At 41.3% G+C, this 19,452-nt stretch overlaps 1 protein-coding gene across 3 annotated transcripts in view; it reads right to left on the bottom strand.

Moving 5' to 3' along the window:
• Nucleotides 1–19,452, bottom strand: part of FBXW12 (F-box and WD repeat domain containing 12) — a 76,594-nt gene that overhangs the window by 32,754 nt on the left and 24,388 nt on the right. For all 3 annotated transcript variants that reach the window (XM_047848708.1, XM_047848706.1, XM_047848707.1), the window contains exons 3-4: nucleotides 7,587–7,616; nucleotides 6,693–6,814 (exon numbers count right to left, since the gene is read on the bottom strand). Coding sequence is in view for 2 of the 3 variants with exons in the window: in XM_047848706.1 (XP_047704662.1) it covers nucleotides 6,693–6,713 (21 nt within the window). In the remaining variant the exon portion in view is untranslated. The remainder of the gene's footprint in view (nucleotides 1–6,692; nucleotides 6,815–7,586; nucleotides 7,617–19,452) is intronic.

Raw genomic sequence — 19,452 nt, 5'->3', positions numbered from 1 at the left:
AGTTTGCTCTACACAGCTTCTCAGAGATTCTCTCATTGGGAGACAGCACAGACCTGCTCAGGAAAGCCAAGTGGATGACTTTTCTATCTTCCTGGATCTCGTTATAAGGGTGTAGGGATAGTGAGAAGGGAGAGGGAAAAGGTGAAGATGAAGAATAAAGCATGCCATTTAACTCCTAGTCTCAGGATCTTTGGGGGAGGAAGCAATTCTGAGACTATTGGTATAGCAACTGGTCAGTGTCCAAGATGACAGTGAGGACTGTTTTGCTAGTGTTAAGTGACATGTTGGTAAGGACGGGTGGGTGGATGGGTAATGTTGGTTTAGTGGGAAAGTGATGACCTGTATGTGGGGAAAGGCTTGGATTGTGACTGTATGTTGGGAAGTGATTGGAAGGTCCTAGAGTTGGGTTGTTTGTGCAGATCAACTAAGGACATCCTGCCATGACAGCATTTTGAACAGATCTTTCTTTTCTTTCTTTCTTTCTTTCTTTCTTTATCTTTCTTCTTATGTTTGTTTATTTTGAGAGACAGAGGAGACGAGCATGAGCAGGAGGGACAGAGAGAAAGAGACACAGAATCTGAAGTAGGCTCCAGGCTCTGAGCTATCAGCACACAGCCCACCATGGGGCTCGAACTTACAAGCTGTGAGATCATGACCTGAGCCAAAGTCGGACGCTTAACCAACTGAGTCACCCAAGGGCCCCCAGATGCTCATTTCTTGTAGCAAGAAGGCAAACTGCTAAGATTAAGGCCAGGATTTAATTACAAGGGCAGTGGAGTTAAAAGGATGTCAATGCACAGAACTTCCAGGTCTTCTCTGCTAAATTAGGACATTAAAGCTGATGGAGTAAGACCGGATCTTCCTGAGACCACTGAACCCTTAGATTCCCCTAAAAACCCTCTGGGTCTACAGAAGTAATTGCCTTACCTTTGTGAGAGGAGAGCAGGTACCCACTATCCTGTGGCCATACAAAGGCCTCCTGAAGTGGCTGCCCCACAAGAGGATGTCTGCCCAACTCCAGTTCCACTCATGCCCCCTTCGTGGCCTCTAGGCCAGGAACTAAGTTCAGGTCTCAGCAGAGCCCTGGTGAGGAAAGAGCTGATTTACCAAATGAGCTGTGTGCTGTGTTGTCATTTGTCTTGTCTCATCTGTATTGTCGGGCACTGGGGAACAGGTGCAGAAGTGGATTGTGAGGGTTTTCACCTGCTGGAGAAAAGGCTGGGCACAGAAGTACTTCTTGATATGAGGGCACTCGCAATAGCTCAGGATTTGACATCGTGTAAAGACATATGACATTGGCTCTTGACCCCACTGGGAGAGCTCTTTGGAGATTTGACACGAGGATGCCACGGTAAATGAGTCGGAAATGCTGGAATTGCCTTGGCAAATAGTGAGGGTAAGAGTTTCAGCAAAGGGATGTATAAGAATTGAATTATTAGGGGTGCCTGGCTGGCTCAGTCAGAAGAGCACGCGACTCTTGATATCGGGTTCGTGAGTTCAAGCCCCATGTTGTGTGTAGAGATTACTTAAATAAATACAACTTTAAAAGAATGAATTGAATTATTGTGTGATTACAGAGAACCCACTAGAATGGTCCTGGAGCTGATTGTGATTACTATAACCCAGCTGAGTATCGTCCTGGAGAGGGACCAGAGGTCACCTCTCTCACAAAAGCAAACCAGAATGAATGAGTCAGATAGGCACCAACATCACTGAGAAGCTCAGTGGCAAGATTTTGTCCTCTGAAGGTCCTGGTGAGGACAGGAAAGTGGCTACAGAAGTGGGCTCCCTAGCATCAGTGGGGACGATAGGATTCCATACAACAGGAGCCAGATGGTCACAGCTCACTGTCAGAAGCCAGATGGGTGTGAACACTGTGAGAGGAAACAAGTCTGGCGTTGCCACCTGGGGGCCTCGATCCACAAGGATTTGTGTCAGTGACAAAAAGGTATGAGATAGGACGGGCAGCCATTGATGGCACTGCTTACCTTCTACAGACGAAATGATAAAGAATGGGATTGCAGAAGACTCAAGTCAGCAACTAAGCCGAAAACTGTGAGCCCTTACACAATTTTGATATCTAAACCAGATCACAGAGTCCATTGCTTGAATGGGGACCTGGGTGTCCTTGAGAATGGAACCAACAGAGCCTCTGCAAGTATCAAAAACGTATATTTGCCTAGCCTTTTGCCAATGTGACTGACCTATGACCATGGACCCAAGTAATTCTACAATGGGGAAAGAGGGACACCCAGGTATACTGAGGGCTGTTGGATATAGACAATGAGCTTGCCCTATTATCAGGGTAACATAATAGGTATAAATTTCCAGTTACAAACTGAATAAGTCATGGGGATAAAAAGTACAGCGTAGGGAATACAGTCAATAATGTCGTATTAACTTTGCATGGTGACAGATGATAGCTACATTTGTGGTGAGCATTTCCTAAGTATAAAATTGTCAAATCACCACATTGTACACCTGAAACTAACATATTATATGCCAACTACACTTCAATTTAAAAAAAAAAAAAAAAGAAAAATCAATCACAGCCCTCGTGTTAAACTGAGGCATATGGAAACCAAATGATACACAGCTCAAGTCCATCTTATACTGGATCCGATGGTTCTGTGAATTTACCTCATGGTCATTTCTCTGGTCTGTGACTGATTGGCTACACCTGGCTGCTGGCAGAGCCCACATGCCGGCTCTATGGCCTGGAAAGTAAAATTCACTGTGGTAGGAAGAGCCAAGTGAGTGCTCCTGAAACTGCCTTGACTCATCAAAAGTAGAGCAGAGCTGTTCTGCATCCAGTAGAATCGCGGCCTCAAAGACAAAGGGAATGCAGTCACCACCACAGCCCAAAATATGGCTGTTGCAGAAACAAGATGGATCATGGCAGATGAGTCACCTACTGCAAAGCTAACCATGTGGTCATTCCATGGGCAGCAGCTATGGAGATGTGTTAACTATAAGGAACAGATTGACACAAACTCTGGCATGTGGCTCTGGGCAAAGAGAGAGAGAGACAGAGGATCTGAAGAGGGGTCTGCACCGACAGCAGAGAGTCCTATGCGGGGGTTCGAACTCACGAACCGTGAGATCATGACCTGAGCCGAAGTTGGACGCTTAACTGACTGAGCCACCCAGGCGCCCCTCCTCCTTCTTTTCATATCTGAATATTTCACAGGGCTGTCTGCACAACAGCATTTGCCTCCATTCTTAGATCCTTCAGAACTACAGTTCCACGAAGGCTGTTCAGCCCCGCAACTTCCTTCACGTTTAGTTCAGGAGCCGCTTCAGTGTAGTTACGTTGATTTTCCTCTCAACAGTTTTGGACTTAATCAAACATTACCTCTTTGTTAAAATGACATTAGTGGGGGGAAAAGGGGGTTCTTATTCTTCCTCCCTGGCAGTCCCATTATACGCTATTTTTCTGGTATCTCTATTTCACTCTTTATATCATAAATGCCTGGGTATCTAAAATTTGTGAAAAAAAAAGCATATGGAATTACTCATTCAGGGAAATTGGCCCCTCAAAGGAACCATAATTCCCTCTGGAAAGTGGAATTAGATTCTCTACACTCATTTATTGCATCGGAGGATATCTGCTTCCTGTCGCTCTGGAATCACACGTAACTGACTGAGCCACCCAGGAGCCCCTTATTTTGTTTTAAAAGACAATTATCACTCATTTGTGAATGTTTTACTTGGTTTCTTTTTTGTTTGTTTGCTTTTTTGTTTCAAGTTTTTACTTAAATTCCAGTTAGTTAATATACAGTGTAATATTAGTTTCAGGTGTAGAATTTAGTGATTCATCACTTACATATGACATCCAGGGCTCATCACAGCCAGTGCCCTCCTTAGTACCCATCACCCATTTAACCCATCCCCCTGCCCACCTCCCCTCCTCAGTTTGTTCTGTATAACTAAGAATCTGTTTTATGGTTTGCCTCTCTCTCTCTTTTTCCCCCATGTGCATTTGTTTTGTCTCTTAAATTCCACATATGAGTGAAATCATATGGATTTGTCTTTCTCTGACTTATTTCACTTAGCATAATAGTCCTTAGCTCCATCCAGTCATTGTAAATGGCAAGATTTCATTCTTTTTCATGGCTGAGTAATATTCCATTTTATATGTATACCACATCTTCTTTATCCATTCACTGTTCATTCCTCCCTTTTTTCTCTCCTCACATTGGCTAAATCAGAAGAATAATTTTAAAAATTGCAGCGGTAATTGTCATTTAAGATTTGTTTCAGCCTAAAAGTTAAATTGTTTCTTTGTTTTATCATTCTATGATCATAGGATCTATGTGGTTTAGGAATAAACACAGTTTAGTTCTGGGTTATTACATTATTAATATTCAACTGAATATAATTTCATAACATCTGTTTTAATCTCTCATGATTCCTTAATAGTGGAATGGGTTTATATTGTAAATTTTGGATATACAAGATAAATTTAAACACACAACAATAATAGAAGAAATAGCATAGTTAACAAAAATAAAGAATTAACAAGCATCTCCCTATATTCATAAGAAACTAACAATATAAAAATATAGTGTTTACCTTATAGTAAAAGACATTTAATTTGATAGATAGTGTAACTGAACAAATGTGACTTAGCTCCTTGGTGACCCACAGACAGCAACTACACGAGGTGGAACTGTCACACAAAGGAAACTTTATTTGCAGCAAAGGACATCAACGGGGAAAAACCTCCAAAGCTCTCACTCCCTGAGCAAGGGTGAATGGATTTCTTTTCCTTTCTTTCTTTCTTTCTTTTTAAAACAATTTTTAAAATGTTTTTTCCATTTATTGTTGAGAGAGGCAGAGACAGAGTGTGAGCAGGGGAGGGGCAGAGAGAGAGGGAGACACAGAATCTGAATCAGGCTCCAGGCTCTGAGCTGTCAGCACAGAGCCTGACGTGGGGCTCGAACCCACGAACCGTGAGATCATGACCTGAGCTGAAGTCGGACTCTTAACCGACTGAGTCACCCAGGCGCCCCTAATGTTAGGATGACTATTTAGAACAGGGATCCCTGTCATTATATGTAGAGGTGGCCATAAAGCAGCACACGGAGTTTAAGGAGTCGTGCTCATCCACACAGTGTAAATGAGGCTTGTACTCCTCCTTGGGCAGGGAGTTTAGTATTATGATGAGGTCAAGGTGACTGTCGGTCACTCCATGGGTTACTCCATGGTCCATCTGTGCAGATGTGAGTCAGGGGTTAAGTTCAAACCGGTCTGAGTGGTCTGGGCAGGCCAGAGCTCCTCACCAGGGCAGTCATTAATTGCTTGAGAGACAGTTCTGGTTTTCACCCCAATGCTATGCCCCTTGGGTCTCTTGCCCAAGTTAAGAGATAAGCTGGAAAGAAGAGTTTAAGAAAAAATGTGGGACAAAGGTTGGTGGGTATAAGCAGGTGAGCAGAAAAGTTCAGGTCTTGGGGTCTATCTTGAGCTTCATCATAGCTTCCTGTATATGTAAAATATTTAAAAACACAGTCCTATTTTACACCACATTTAAAACTGAGCTTAATTATTTAAATTTAAAATATCCAGACAGCTTAAACATTTAAATTAAGAATATAAGGCAATAAAATTTTGCAAATGACTATATCTAAAATTTAGGGGCAGGGACAAGCATATCAAACAAGAATGCAGAAACTATGTAATAATATAATGGAATTACTTGATTAAATACCATGTAAAAATATTTGTGTGATAATATATTCTATAAACACAATTAATACACACAATTAACACATAACTAATTGATCTGGTAAAATGTACTTTGCAGGTTATAAAATTTGATTAGTTACATAGAAGTAATAACTCATGAATTTCTGAGGAAAGACTAAGGGAAAACTGAGGAAAAAAGTATGAATATTCAATTCATGAAGAATAACCCAAAAGACACAGCCTCATAGAAAAACATTCAAATTCACTTGAATGAAGAAATGGATATTAAAGTAACAATGCCAAGGGCACCTGGGTGGCTCAGTTGGTTAAGGGTTAAGTGTAGGACTCTTGACCTCAGCTCAGGTCTTGATCTCGGGTCGTGAGTTCAAGTCCCATGTTGGGCTCCAGTGGGCGTGAAGCCTACTTAAAAAAAAGCAGGGGTGCCTGGGTGGCTCAGTTGGTTAAGTGTCTGGCTTCAGCTCAGGTCATGATCTCACAGTTCATGAGTTTGAGCCCCACATCGGGCTCTGCACTGACAGTGTGGAGCTTGCTTGGGATTCTCTCTCTCCCTCTCTGCCCCTTCCCCACTCTCTCTCTCTGTCTCTCAAAATAAATAAATAAACTTTAAAAATAAAAATAAAGGGGCGCCTGGGTGGCGCAGTCGGTTAAGCGTCCGACTTCAGCCAGGTCACGATCTCGCGGTCCGGGAGTTCGAGCCCCGCGTCAGGCTCTGGGCTGATGGCTCAGAGCCTGGAGTCAGTTTCCGATTCTGTGTCTCCCTCTCTCTCTGCCCCTCCCCCGTTCATGCTCTGTCTCTCTCTGTCCCAAAAATAAATAAACGTTGAAAAAAAAATTTAAAAATAAAAATAAAAATAAAGTAACAATGCCACATCACCTCTACTCATCAAACAGGTGGGAATGCTGAAATTACTAACGTTGGTGGGAATAAGGAGACTAGCACACTCTTACCTTGCTGGTAGAATTCTGACTTGTTTTCAACCTACCTGGAAAACCATTATCCTCATCCTCTTCCTCTTCCTTCCTCTCCCTTCTCTTTTTCTCCCTGTCTTCTTTCTTTCCCTCCTTCCTTTCTCTAAAGCAGCATCCCACTCCTGTGAATCTCAATCTGCCATAAGAATAAAGAAACAAGAATAAGCTTTCTGCAAAGCTGTGATAGGCAAACATCTAGTGAGGCTACTAATATTAGAGACTGTGGGGTGTAAAAGTTAAAGACCCCAGAGCCAGTTCAAATCCCAGCTCTGCTACTCATCAGATATGTGACTACTGGCAAGTTATTTAATCTGACAGTGTTTCATGTTCCAGATCAGTGACCTGGGGATAACACTATATCTAATTCATAAGTTTGTTTTAATAATTAAAATAGATCATTTGCATAAAGTTTTAAAATAGTCCCTAGGAAACAGTAAACAAAATATAAATGTTTTTCATTGTCAACAAATAAACTGATTCTGCAACTTTAAGGTTTTAATAAAAACATAATCTTGCGATGTAAAACACATTATTAAAATATTATGTTGGCAAAGGTACATAGAAAATAACATTTTTATTCTCTCATCCCTTTCTGTGTATATCAGATTAAATAAGCTGCATCTCAGTGAAAAAGCCGCAGAGACCACTAGTTTTACTTGGTGGATCTGGACAGAGCGTTTATTAAACACTGACCATGGAAATGGCTCTGTGACTGAATCATAGTTCCCTTTGAAGTCAGGTGGTTTCCAATTGTCTTACTTCATCAAAGTTTAAGGAACATAGATTATAGCTCACAAATCATTAAAATTGTTTTTAGTATCATGATGTAATTTTTTATGTCATTAGGAAGGACTTCCACGATGTAAGTGACCCTGTTAAAATAAAAATTTTAATTCCCATCTACTTACGTAATGTGAACATGATTTTTCAGTGTGTATCTGTGGAAATAAAGGATACATATAAAATGGGTGCTAAATCCCGAGTGATTCCAGTGACAAGTGGTATTCAAGGGTACACACACACACTAACTGGACACAATCAGCACCATGCATCACATTCAGAGATGTATAGCTAATAAAAAGTTACTTCTAGGTTAAATAACTATCAAAATTTGTAATATATGCTGTTTGGTTTGATCAATGTATACTACTAACGATTGTGATGATAACCCAAGAGAATTTTATTAATACTTTATATCCTGTGGTCATAGGAAATTGAAAACATCAATTCATTTGCATATTTCTGTTGAAGAAAATTAGAAAAGCCTGACCAGAAAAGATCTGTAAGACGACAGGTCAGGGGGCACCTAGGTGGCTCAGTTGGTTAAGTTTCCGACACTTGATTTTAGCTCAGGTCATGATCTCATGGTCATGAGACTGAGCCCCCTCTCATTCTCCCACGTGCTCTCTCGCTCTCTTTCAAAATAAATAAACAAACAAACAAAATAACATTATGCATAAGGTTGTGGGGAAGGTTGAATGAAAATTTTACTCATTCAAGGAGAAAAAGTATGGAAAGTTTCAAACTGTGAGCTCATGCATGTGTTTTTCAAATTATCGTGGTGACATCAAATCACCATACAATGTAGATTCCACTGGATACATCTTAAAGAATGACTTTTATTTTTATTTACTTATTAGGATTTTATTTTTAAGTAATCTCTACACCCAACTTGGAGCTCCAACTCACAACCCCGAGATCAAGAGTCACACGCTCCACCAACTGAGCCAGCCAGGCACCCCCAACATTTTTATCTTAAAACATCAATATTTAAAATGAGTCAGTCATGGCATGCCTGGTGGCTCAGTAGGTTAAGTGTCTGACTTCAGCTCAGGTCATGCTCTCACAGTTTGTGAGTTCAAGCCCCGTTTTGGGCTCTGTGTTGACAGCTCAGAGTCCGGAGCCTGCTTCAGATTCTGGGTCTCCCTCTCTCTCTCTGCCCCTCCCCAACTTGTGCTCTGTTTCTCTGTCTCTCAAAAATAAATAAACATTTAAAGTCTTTTTTAGATAAGTCATTCATTTAATAATTTGTAACCATTTAAACTTAGGATGAAACATTTTACATGTCACTTAAAAATATGTATAAGTGGATACTAAATTTAGAGAGACTGAAAGCAAAAATCTTGAAGACTATCATGGTAGACAATGTGGTCAATCAGAACAGTACTGAGAAGGTGTACTTTACCTCCCAGAACTATGCGACAAGTCCCCATTTAAGTCATTCATCCAGAACTGGGACCTACAGGATTTGTGATACCCAATAACTTCTGAACTTTTCCTTTAAAGTTGGTGTTTTGAGGGACTTTTTTTTCAAGTGGTAGAAAGAGTTACTATTTAGTGCTCGTGGAAAGAGCACTCCGTCCCAGGATTCTTCACCTTCCCTAAACAAAGCTGAACTTGGCAGATTCCAAGTAAGCTTTGGAAAAGTAAGCTTCCACGTTAAGATTCTATGAGTCAGTATTAGAAACATTCTAAATTAAAGGTTTTGATTAAGTGAATATATAGTTTTGACTACTGATAAAATAAGTAACTGTATATGCAAATGTGACAATTTATAGTACTGTGAACACATCTGAAGCTGTCCTGAATACAATGATTGCTCTACAGATAAAAATGCAGGAATTCAAAATTTGGGTAGGACACACCCTAACCTGCTACAGGTTTGGCAAGAACCAGATTCTGGAGTGGACAATACAAACCACCCTTAAAACACTGAAATTGAAACTCATAAGATTTAGGCATTACGGAATTTGGAGTTGGAAGAAATAGGTGGGAGTTATGACTATACCTCCTAACTTCAGAGTTCATACTCTTGGGGGCATTTGGCTGGCTCTGTCCGTAGAGTGACTCTTGCTCTTGGGGTTGTAAGTTCAAGCCCCATGTTGGGTGTGGAGATTACTTAAAAAATAATTTAAAAATCTTGGGGTGCCTGGGTGGCTCAGTCGGTTGAGTGTCCGACTCACGGTTTGTGAGTTCAAGCCCCGCGTCGAGCTCTGTGCTGACAGCTCAGAGCCTGGAGCCTGCTTCGGATTCTGTGTCTCCTTCTCTCTCTGCCCTTCCCCCACTTGTGCTCTGTCTCTCTCTATCAAAAATAAATCTAAAAGAAAAAGAAAATTTTAATCTTAAAAAAAAACAAAAAACACCACAAAGTTCACTCTCTTCTACTGCCAGGCATACGGGCCTTGAAAAGACATTTACTCCTTCCCCCGCCCATTGTTATTTTATTACCAACAAACTGGAAATAAGAAATATCTCGTCCAGCCTGTTTCTCACAGACACTGCAGGAGTCATAGCAGGTAAAGTGGACTTATTCATTTGCAAATTTTTGAGTAGGAAAAGGGTTATATTATTAATATTTGTTTTCACTCAGGGAAGGTGTTGGGACAGAAATTACCTAGGTATATAATTTGCCTGGAAAATGTATAGGAAAAGTATGGAAACCTGCACATAAATAATGTCAACTGCCTCATGCTACAATATTTTCAATAATGCTTGCTGTTGGTAATACTCCATGGTTTTGCTTGCAATACTGTGATCGATTACTAAAATTAACACCTAAGTAATAATATGGAAGATTAAGAAATGGGAGTGAGTTTTCTGTTTTGTCTCTTTCCATCTTTTTTATTGTCTATTGATTTAACACGTGTCACTGAACTTCCTAGTGACTGCCTTTCTTACCTCAGAGATAAGTATCAACTTCTAAACATTTAATTGCAAAGTTCTTGTTGCTTATTCTTTACCAAATGATCTCCTTGCAGATAGTCTGTACTAGCTTTTTTTCTAGCATCTTCTAAAATTCCATTTTGGGGATCATTTTCTTCCAATGTCCAATTGCTCTAGGGAAATAAATTAAGCAATTTAATTGCATCAGACAGAATTCATTCCAAATGACCTGAGGAAAGAGCAAACTTGAAGTATTTAGACTTCAATTCCTGGCCAATGAGGGATTGCTCTAAGAACTTGTGCTTCACCTGGAACTTTCTCTACCCTCCCGTCAAAGGCTGCATATTTTCACAGCTTCTCAGCCACTATGAAGGAATTTGTCAAAAGCCGTCCTTGTCCTGGCAGTCTCCGTGTGGGCTGTCTTTGCAGTTGGTGAGTTATATATCCTTGCTCTGCCCAAATTTTCTGGGGTAAATCCAGGATCATAGGAAAATCAGAGGTAAAAGTGGAAGGGCTGTTCAATTTTATTTAATCCTTTTTTTAAATGTTTATTTGTTTTTGAGAGAGAGAGAGAGAGAGAGAGAGAGAGAGAGAACATGAGCAGAGGAGGGGCAGAGAGAGGAAGACACAGATCCCAAGCAGGCTGCAGGCTCTGAGCTTCAGCACAGAGCCTGACGTGGGACTCGAACTCACTAACTGCAAGATCATGACTTGAGCCAGAGTTGGACATTTAACCGACTGAGCCACCCAGGCTCCCTATTTAGTCCTAATTCCTTTAGGTTACAGATGTAGAAACTGAAACTCAGAGGAAGAAAGGCTTCCCTCAGTGTCATTGGTATCAAAGCTGGGAGTCAAATTCTAACCTTTCAAACCCAGGACCACTGAACTTTTCAAAATACCTACTTACTATCCAGGCCTTCAAACCTTAGAAACTTTCATTTTCAGGGTCTATTTACATTTCTCAAACCCAAAAAGAACTTGAGCAGCTCTGTGGAAATACAATCAGATATTCTTCTGGTCAATGGCTGGTTTTAGAGTTCATGCTTAATGGTAGGGAATCTCTGAGCGCCTCAGTGTGGTGCGTTCCAATCTGTGGGGGCTGGTGGCATGGGTGGTGAAAGAATTCACCCAAGGCAGAGCAAAAGAGATCGAAGTTTCTTGAATACACTGCAAGGGAACAGCAGGCAGGACAGCAAGGGAGAAACTGTCTGCCAGGAGGCGGTGCTGAGAGGCCACAGTAATAGGGCCGAGTGAGGGAGTATGGGGAAGAATGGAAATTTCCCATTTTTTGGTAATCTTCGGAATTGCGCCTGCTCGTAATTGGTCAGTTAGGGCCTATGGCTGTTTTGAGGTAGGTCACGTGATGAGCCTGTGTCAGCTCCGGTGGTCGCTGTGGGTCCTTTTGCCTTCCTCAGGTTTCCATAGCTCAAGCCTCTACACCCAACACATCCTTTTTCCATTTGGACTTTGAAACTTTCATTTATCTTCAATTTTTTTACTTTCTATTGGTGCTTTCTCTCACTGAAAACATTTTTTTCCCCAAGCCCCTCACATCTTAAGAGGCTCTGTAACAAATTGAAAACTAATCTCCATGCCTCTCATATCTTATGGGGAAAACTCCTTTCCCTCCTCTGCTGAAGAAAAAACTCTTTCCTTCCACTCCAACACTCCTGACACCAAATGTGTGGGTTTTCCACACCAAGCAATCCTCCCATTTTCTGTGGACACCAATCGGGTGTCTTGCAGTTTAACACAATTATGACACTACTACTGGGCATGCATCCCAACAGTATGGGGTAAGGACTCAATCCCACAAGACTGCCCCTACTTCAGACAGCAATCACAAGACTGGGCCTCCAGCACTTCTAACCAACTAGCTATAACACAGGAATTCCCCTGACTCCATTCTTAGGTTCGATAATTTGCTAGAATGGCTCACAGAACTCAGGAAAGTGCTTTACTTACTATTTCCAGTTTATTATAAAAGGCAGAACTCAGAAACAGCCAAATGGAAGAGAGGCACAGGGCAAGGTAGGTGGGAAGGGACACAGAGCTTCCATATCCTCTGGGGGCACCACCCTCCCGGCACCTCAATGTGTTCAACCTGGATTCTCTCCAAACCCTTTGGTTTAGGATTTTTATGGAGGTTCCATTATGAAGGTGTCTACTGAGAAAAAGAGGCAAAACCGAAAACAAAAACAAAAACAAAAACAAAGACCTTTATTTGAGGTCTCAGAATTACAATTTGGCAAGAACAGATTCCAGAGCTACCATGTGCTGCTCACATGGGAAAACAAGGGGTTTTTATGAGAAAGGAGGGTAACTACATGATCCTAGATAAATAAGAGAAGAAAAAAACCTCAATTCAGTGCTGACTGGTAGAGCTGCTTTTGATTACTATCTAGTTGGTTATTTTATAGGTACTATCGAACAGAACTCCTCCTGGTGTGCATTAGGTAACTTTTCCATCACGATGAAGGCCATATCCACAGTTTTATGGTCTGAATACCAGTTGTTCTGTTGGATTTTACGAGCAACTGTTTGTAATACAATTAGCACTTCTGGCCCAGTTCGAGAGTTCATTACTTAGAATGGAAAATAGAGCTTCAAAATGGAATCTCTTATGTCTAGCAATTTTGTACAGGGGCACCTGTGTGTCTCAGATGGTTAAGTGTCCAACTTCGGCTCAGGTCATGATCTCACAGTTTGTGAGTTCAAGTCCCACACTGGGCTCTCTGCTGTCAGCGCAGAGCCCGTTCCGGATCCTCGGTCTCCCTCTCTCTTTGTCCCTTCCCCACTTGCTCTCTTTGTGTGTGTGTGTCTCTCTCTCTCAAAATAAATGAACTTAGGGGCCCCTGGTGGCTCAGTCAGTTGAGCATCCAACTTCGGCTCATGTCACGATCTCGTGGTCCATGAGTTTGAGCCCCACATACGGCTCTGTGCTGACAGCTCAGAGCCTGGAGCCTACTTCGGATTCTGTGTCTCCCTCTTTCTCTGCCCCCACTCATGCTCTGTGTGTCTCTCTCAAAAATAAATAAATGTTAAAAAAATTTTTTTAAATAAATGAACTTTAAAAAAATTACACAGTTCCAGAAAGGCATGATTAAATCATTGTCCTTTGGTGATTAGTTCAATCTCCAGCCCCTCTCCTCTCCAGAGGTTGAGGGAAGGTTCCAATTCTCTAATCCTGTGGTTTTTTCCTCTAGAAACCAGCCCCATTCTCCTCCTCCAAGAGCCACCTCATTAGCATAAACTCAGGTATGGTGGAAAGGGACTTATTATGAATAACAAAAGACACTCCTCTCCCCATCTCTCAGGAAATTACTAGGGTTTTTGGAGCTCTGTGCCAAGAACTGGAGACACACCAAACATGTATTTCTTCTTATATCACACCTCCTCTTCCCTATTAAATGTAATCCTCTCTAAAGATATCCAGATATAGGGGTGCTGACGGCACAGAGCCTGATTGGGATTCTCTCTCTCTCTCAATAAATAAATAAGCATTAAAAAAAACTGAGATAGGGGCGCCTGGGTGGCGCAGTCGGTTAAGTGTCCGACTTCAGCCAGGTCACGATCTCACGGTCCGTGAGTTCGAGCCCCGCGTCAGGCTCTGGGCTGATGGCTCGGATCCTGGAGCCTGTTTCCGATTCTGTGTCTCCCTCTCTCTCTGCCCCTCCCCCGTTCATGCTCTGTCTCTCTCTGTCCCCCCAAAAATAAATAAACGTTGAAAAAAAAAAACAAAAAACTGAGATATATTTTTACACTTTCCCATCTCTCACTCAATCCTCATCCCCACTGCTCCTGAGAACACCACCCACTGGCAGCAACCCTCCTGCAAGCACACCGTGTGACCTTCTGGCTAAGTCTTATGCCAACCTTCTGTGAGGAACATCTTTCTTGAAAACCCATCTTTCTTGAAAATCACTCTGTCCTTCTCTAGTTTTGTGGCCTTATATTTTCGCTCAAATCTGTTTCTCTCCTTTGTACCCATATCAACCCTGTTCAGTCGGTGAAACACTTCATGTATCATATAAATCCATGCCTGTCTCACAAAAATGACTCTTCCTTTAAAAAAAATTTTTTAAATGTTTATTTATTTTTGAGAGACAGAGAGACAGAGTGTGAGTGGGGGAGGGGCAGAGAGCGAGGGAGACACAGAATCCAAAGCACAGAGCCCAATGCGGGGCTCAAACTCACGAACCACAAGATCATGACGTGAGCCGAAGTCAGATGCTTAAACTGAGCCATCCAGGTGCCCCTAAAATGACTCTTCCTTAATGAAGGTTTTCATCATTGTTCCCTGAAAGTATTTTTATATTCTCCTTAACTGTTCCTTTTGTCTCCAACTTGACTTCCTCTAACCCACCATCCTACTTCTTAAGAGCTGTCTTTTTTAGGGCAAATCTTATCATAGCTCTGCTGTACGAAACACAAAAGTCTTTGTGATAATTGCCTTATTACTATGATGGGTTTCCTAGTGATAGAGTAGGCAGTTAGTGATACTGGAGCAGGAAACAGGACTTTCTCACCAGTACAAAGATAAAAATCAAGAAACCACCAATCATCCCCAGAACACAAAACAGCTAGAAAAAGACCCCAGGGGACATGCATGCATTATCCCCTATAACCACTGCACTACAGTAACCTATAGCTTCGTTGTAATACATTTATATTGCAGTTGATCCTCCTCATGGAGGATAGCTGACATGACAGTTCCCACAAGGACCTCATAGGGCCAAAAACTCCCTCTCTGGACTGGCAGGAGGAGTCCCTTAGAGGATCAGAAATAGCTCAGACTCAGTCAGAGGCCTCCCTAACTATGACCCATAACCTATGCAAACAAAAAAAAAAACCCAAAAAACAAAAAAAACCTTAATTCTGGTGCAATTGTGACCTCTGGGCCTTCCTCTCCCATTCTGAGAGTGTACTTTCCCCTTAACTGCTATTAAACTCTTGCCTACTTGAGATTTTGGCTCTGAATTCTTTCTTGGCCAAATTCAGAAACTGAGGTTGGTGGTGAGTCAGGGAAGAGACCTGCTGTTGACATCAGCTGTTGACATTAGTTGACATGCCACTTATATACATATCCAATAACTACACACCATATGCTCAGCTTGTTCCAGAAACTGAGCTAGATCCTGGTTATAAGGCAGAAATGGCCCCTGGTCCAACAGTGTGACAGACCAGTGGCTGGAAAGACTGATCAAGTGCCAATAAACTAGTATCCAGAATATATAAAGAACGCTTGCAACTCAATAATAAAGAGACAAATAAGCCAATTTTTAAAAAATAGGCAAAGTAACTGAATAGATATTTCTCCAAAGATGATAAACGAATGGCTAATAAGTACATGAAAAGATGCTCAACATCATCGGTCAGTAGGGAAATATTCATCAAAACCACAGTGAGATACCACTTTGTACCCACTATGATGGCTATAATAAAAAAGGGAGAAAATAACAAGGGTCGACAAGAATGTGAAAAACTTGGAATCCTCATACACTGTCACTGGAAATATAAAATGGTTCGGCTTCTTTGAAAAATAGTCCAGTATTTTCTCAAAAGGTCACCATATGACCCAGGGATTCCACTCTTAGGTATATACCTGAGGGAAATAAAAACACATGGCCACACAGAAAATGTGTATAAATGTTCATATCAGCCTTGCTCATAATAGCCTAAAAGTGAAAACAATTCAGACGTCCATTGGTTGATTAATGAATAAGTAAAACATAGTATTTACATCCAATGGAATATTAAATTTAGCTATAAAGAAGAATAAAGTACTAATGCATACAATAACAGGGATAACCCTTTAAAATATCATGCTAAGTGAAAGAAGATAGACACAAAGACTACACATGTATGATTCTATTTGTATAAAGTGTCCAGAAAGGACAGAAAGTAGATTATTGGTTGTCTGGGGTGGGGGAAGGGAGGGGGTGTGGAGGGAGGAATGAAAAGGGACTCCTGACGAGTACAGGGTTTCTTTTTGGGGTGATGAAAATGATCTCAAACTGATTGTGGTAATGGTTGCACAACTCTGAATATACTAAAAACCACTGTACATTTCAAATGGGTGAATTCTGTGGTATGTAAATCATATCTTAATAAAGCTGTTATATATAAATAGAGTTGATAATATAAATATGATTGTTATATCAGATCATTACAACATATAATTATATATAATAAAGTATTATACACATATACAGTGGACCCTTGAACAATGCAGGGTAAGGGGCACTGACCCTTACTCCCTCATACAGTCAAAATCTGTGTATAACTTTGGGCTCCCCAAAACTTTACTAATAAGCCTACTTTTGACTGGAAGCCTTACCAATAACGTAAACACTTGATTAACATATATTTTGTATGTTATATGTATTGTGTACTGTATTCTTACAATAAAGTAAGTTAGAGAAAAGAAAATGTTATTAAGAAAATCATGGAGGCACCCGGGTGGCTCAGTTGGTTAAGCCTCCGACTTCGGCTCAGGTCATGATCTCATGGTCCATGAGTTCAAGCCCTGCGTGGGGCTCTGTGCTGACAGCTCAGAGCCTGGAGCCTGCTTTGGATTCTGTGTCTCCCTCTCTCTCTGCCCCTCCCTGCTCACGCTATGTCTCTCTCTCTCTCAAATAAATAAACATTTAAAAAAAGAAAATCATAAGGAAAAATACATTTACATCTCAATATTGTCCTTATTGAAAAAAATCCACATGTAAGTGGACCCACACAGTTCGCTTTGGGCCAAGAGTATGTAAGCTTTTGAAATTAATATAACATTGTATGTTAATTACACTTCAATTAAAAAAAAGAAAAAACATATGGAAGCCTTAATGAAAGTCAGCAGCTTTGAAGGTATCTCAATATAACTGCTTCATGGAAATTTGTAATTTAGAGAGTGTTTTCTAAAACAACTGAGAAGGATTATGAAAGTTGTTATTTACCTATGAAAGGGCAGGGCCAGAATTAAGATCCCCATTTTACATGAGGGAGGGGGTCACAAGTTCCCTATTTCTTCACTTCTCTAGAGAGCAGTATGCATCACAGAAGAACCGGGCCCCTTCTTTTTTTTAAGTTTACTTATTCTGAGGGTGAATGGAGAGAGAGAGAATCCCAAGCGGACTCCATGCTGTCAGAGCAAAGCCTGATGCATGGCTTCATCTCATGGAACTGTGTGATCATTACCTGAGCCGAAATCAAGAGTCAAATGCTTAACCAACTGAGCCACCTGGGTGCCCCAATCCCAGCCCCTTCTTAGGGATCTGATATTCCCTGTGTGCCAACCAGGGTCTCCTTCATCCTAGCTTTTCCCCCTAAGGTCAGAGGACAGAACAACTCTTCTGAATGTGTTTTTGTCTTCCAGATTTCCCTCTTCCGGCAGGTGCAGGGGCTCGCCTACAAGAGATGAAGGTGAGCTCTACTTCCTTGGTTCCCAAGAACAGGAATGGGCAGCACGCCAGTTTCCTCGATAGCCCCAGATTTTCTTCTGAGAGGTGGGGACAGAGGGGGGTGGCATGGGAATAATACACCACAATAAAATCTGGGTCATCAACCATGTGTAGCCCATTTCATATGTTCCTGAGCCTTCTTCCCATGCATTATTCCAGTCAGTTCATACTCTCTTGTGGGATAGAAGGCAAATATTTTGAACCATTAAATGGATGAAATCACAGCTCAAATCCAGGTCTGTCCTATGCTGCAGTGGACATTTTTTCAGCTAAGATATGCCAAAATGTACATCCTGCACCCCACACACTAAGGCCCCACAATGTACTCTCTCTGTCCCCTTCCTTCTATATCTTACCTCTGCTGTGGCGAGTTTGACATCACTAATGTCTGAAGCACCGTATATAAGTCACTCGGTAACGTTCATAAGAAAAGTCTAACCTTGAAAGACATTTTCCTTTCTGTAATCCAACAATCACATTTGGTAGTTGATAGGGCAGGGATTTTCATCCTGATGAGTCTTTTAGCTCAGACTGGGGAGTTCACAGATCATATGTTATATTATAATTTATATTATATTATATTATATTATATTATATTATATTATATTATATTATAATATTGGTTAAGTGCCAGGGGCCAAACACTGAAGTTGCTAAAGACCCTTCTCTAAACTCCAGGTCTAGCGTTCCTTTTTCAGTCCCCCTCCCCCCATTACCAGTGATGATGGTCAGAGGACCTGGAGTAAAGCATCTGAAGCAGCAATCTGTGTCTCATCTTTAGGTTGAGTGCATGGAGAATATAAATAAGTGCTGGTTTATCTCTTACATCAAGCTAAGTGAACCCATATGTGGAGTGACCAGGTTACCTACAGTGGTGAATGCCATCTCTGCTCCAAAATTCTGTAAGTCTTGATTTCTCTTCTCCCTTCTGTCTGTCAGGAGGCTAAAGGTAGACAAGATAGGAGTAACCTCCTCAGAACACTTCCTAATAGTTCGATCTTCCCTCCGGAGACTCCTCCATTTCTTCCATCCTTCCCTATGTTCCCAGAAGGGATCTCATTCACACAATGCAGAAACAGAAAGCCACTGAGGTGAGAGTGTTCTGTCTGGCCTGGCTAAGTATCAAGTGGAAAGTTCTCAGTAGCAAGTAGCCACAGGATTCAGATCATGTGATCACAGATGAGGGTTACCCTCAAGCCCCCTCAGGCCAAAGAACAAATGCTGTTGAAGAAGAGGAGGAGTGGGCTGGGTGTAGAATCTTCCCAGCTGATGGCTTATTGATCTTTGAATGGATATTATTCTCTCAAATAACTTTCTTTAGCTTCCAATTTTCTTTTACCTTTCATGCTTTAGCTATGTGGTTTAGTCTTTGGCCCCATCATATGTTAGAAGATTTGGGAGACAACCACATGAAACGCCCAATTCTTTGGTCTGAGAGGAATAATAGTGAGGCACCAAAGTTTTTATCAAGGAGGCTGCCTTACAGAGGTGGGAGGAGGATTTCCCAATATCTGCTTTCTCCTTTAAGGAGAAAAGCTACACCCCTGGGTAACTAAAATTTAGAGATTAAGTCCAATACTTTAAGAGAGAGAAAAGCAAAGACATGAGAGTAGAAAAAACTTATGTCTTTCTGTTTCCTCTTGTCTTCTTAAAAGAA

Source organism: Prionailurus viverrinus, chromosome A2, assembly GCF_022837055.1.
Source record: "Prionailurus viverrinus isolate Anna chromosome A2, UM_Priviv_1.0, whole genome shotgun sequence".
NCBI lineage: Eukaryota > Metazoa > Chordata > Mammalia > Carnivora > Felidae > Prionailurus > Prionailurus viverrinus.
Note: the sequence above shows the minus strand (reverse complement) of the source record. Positions and strands in the feature narration are given on the sequence as shown.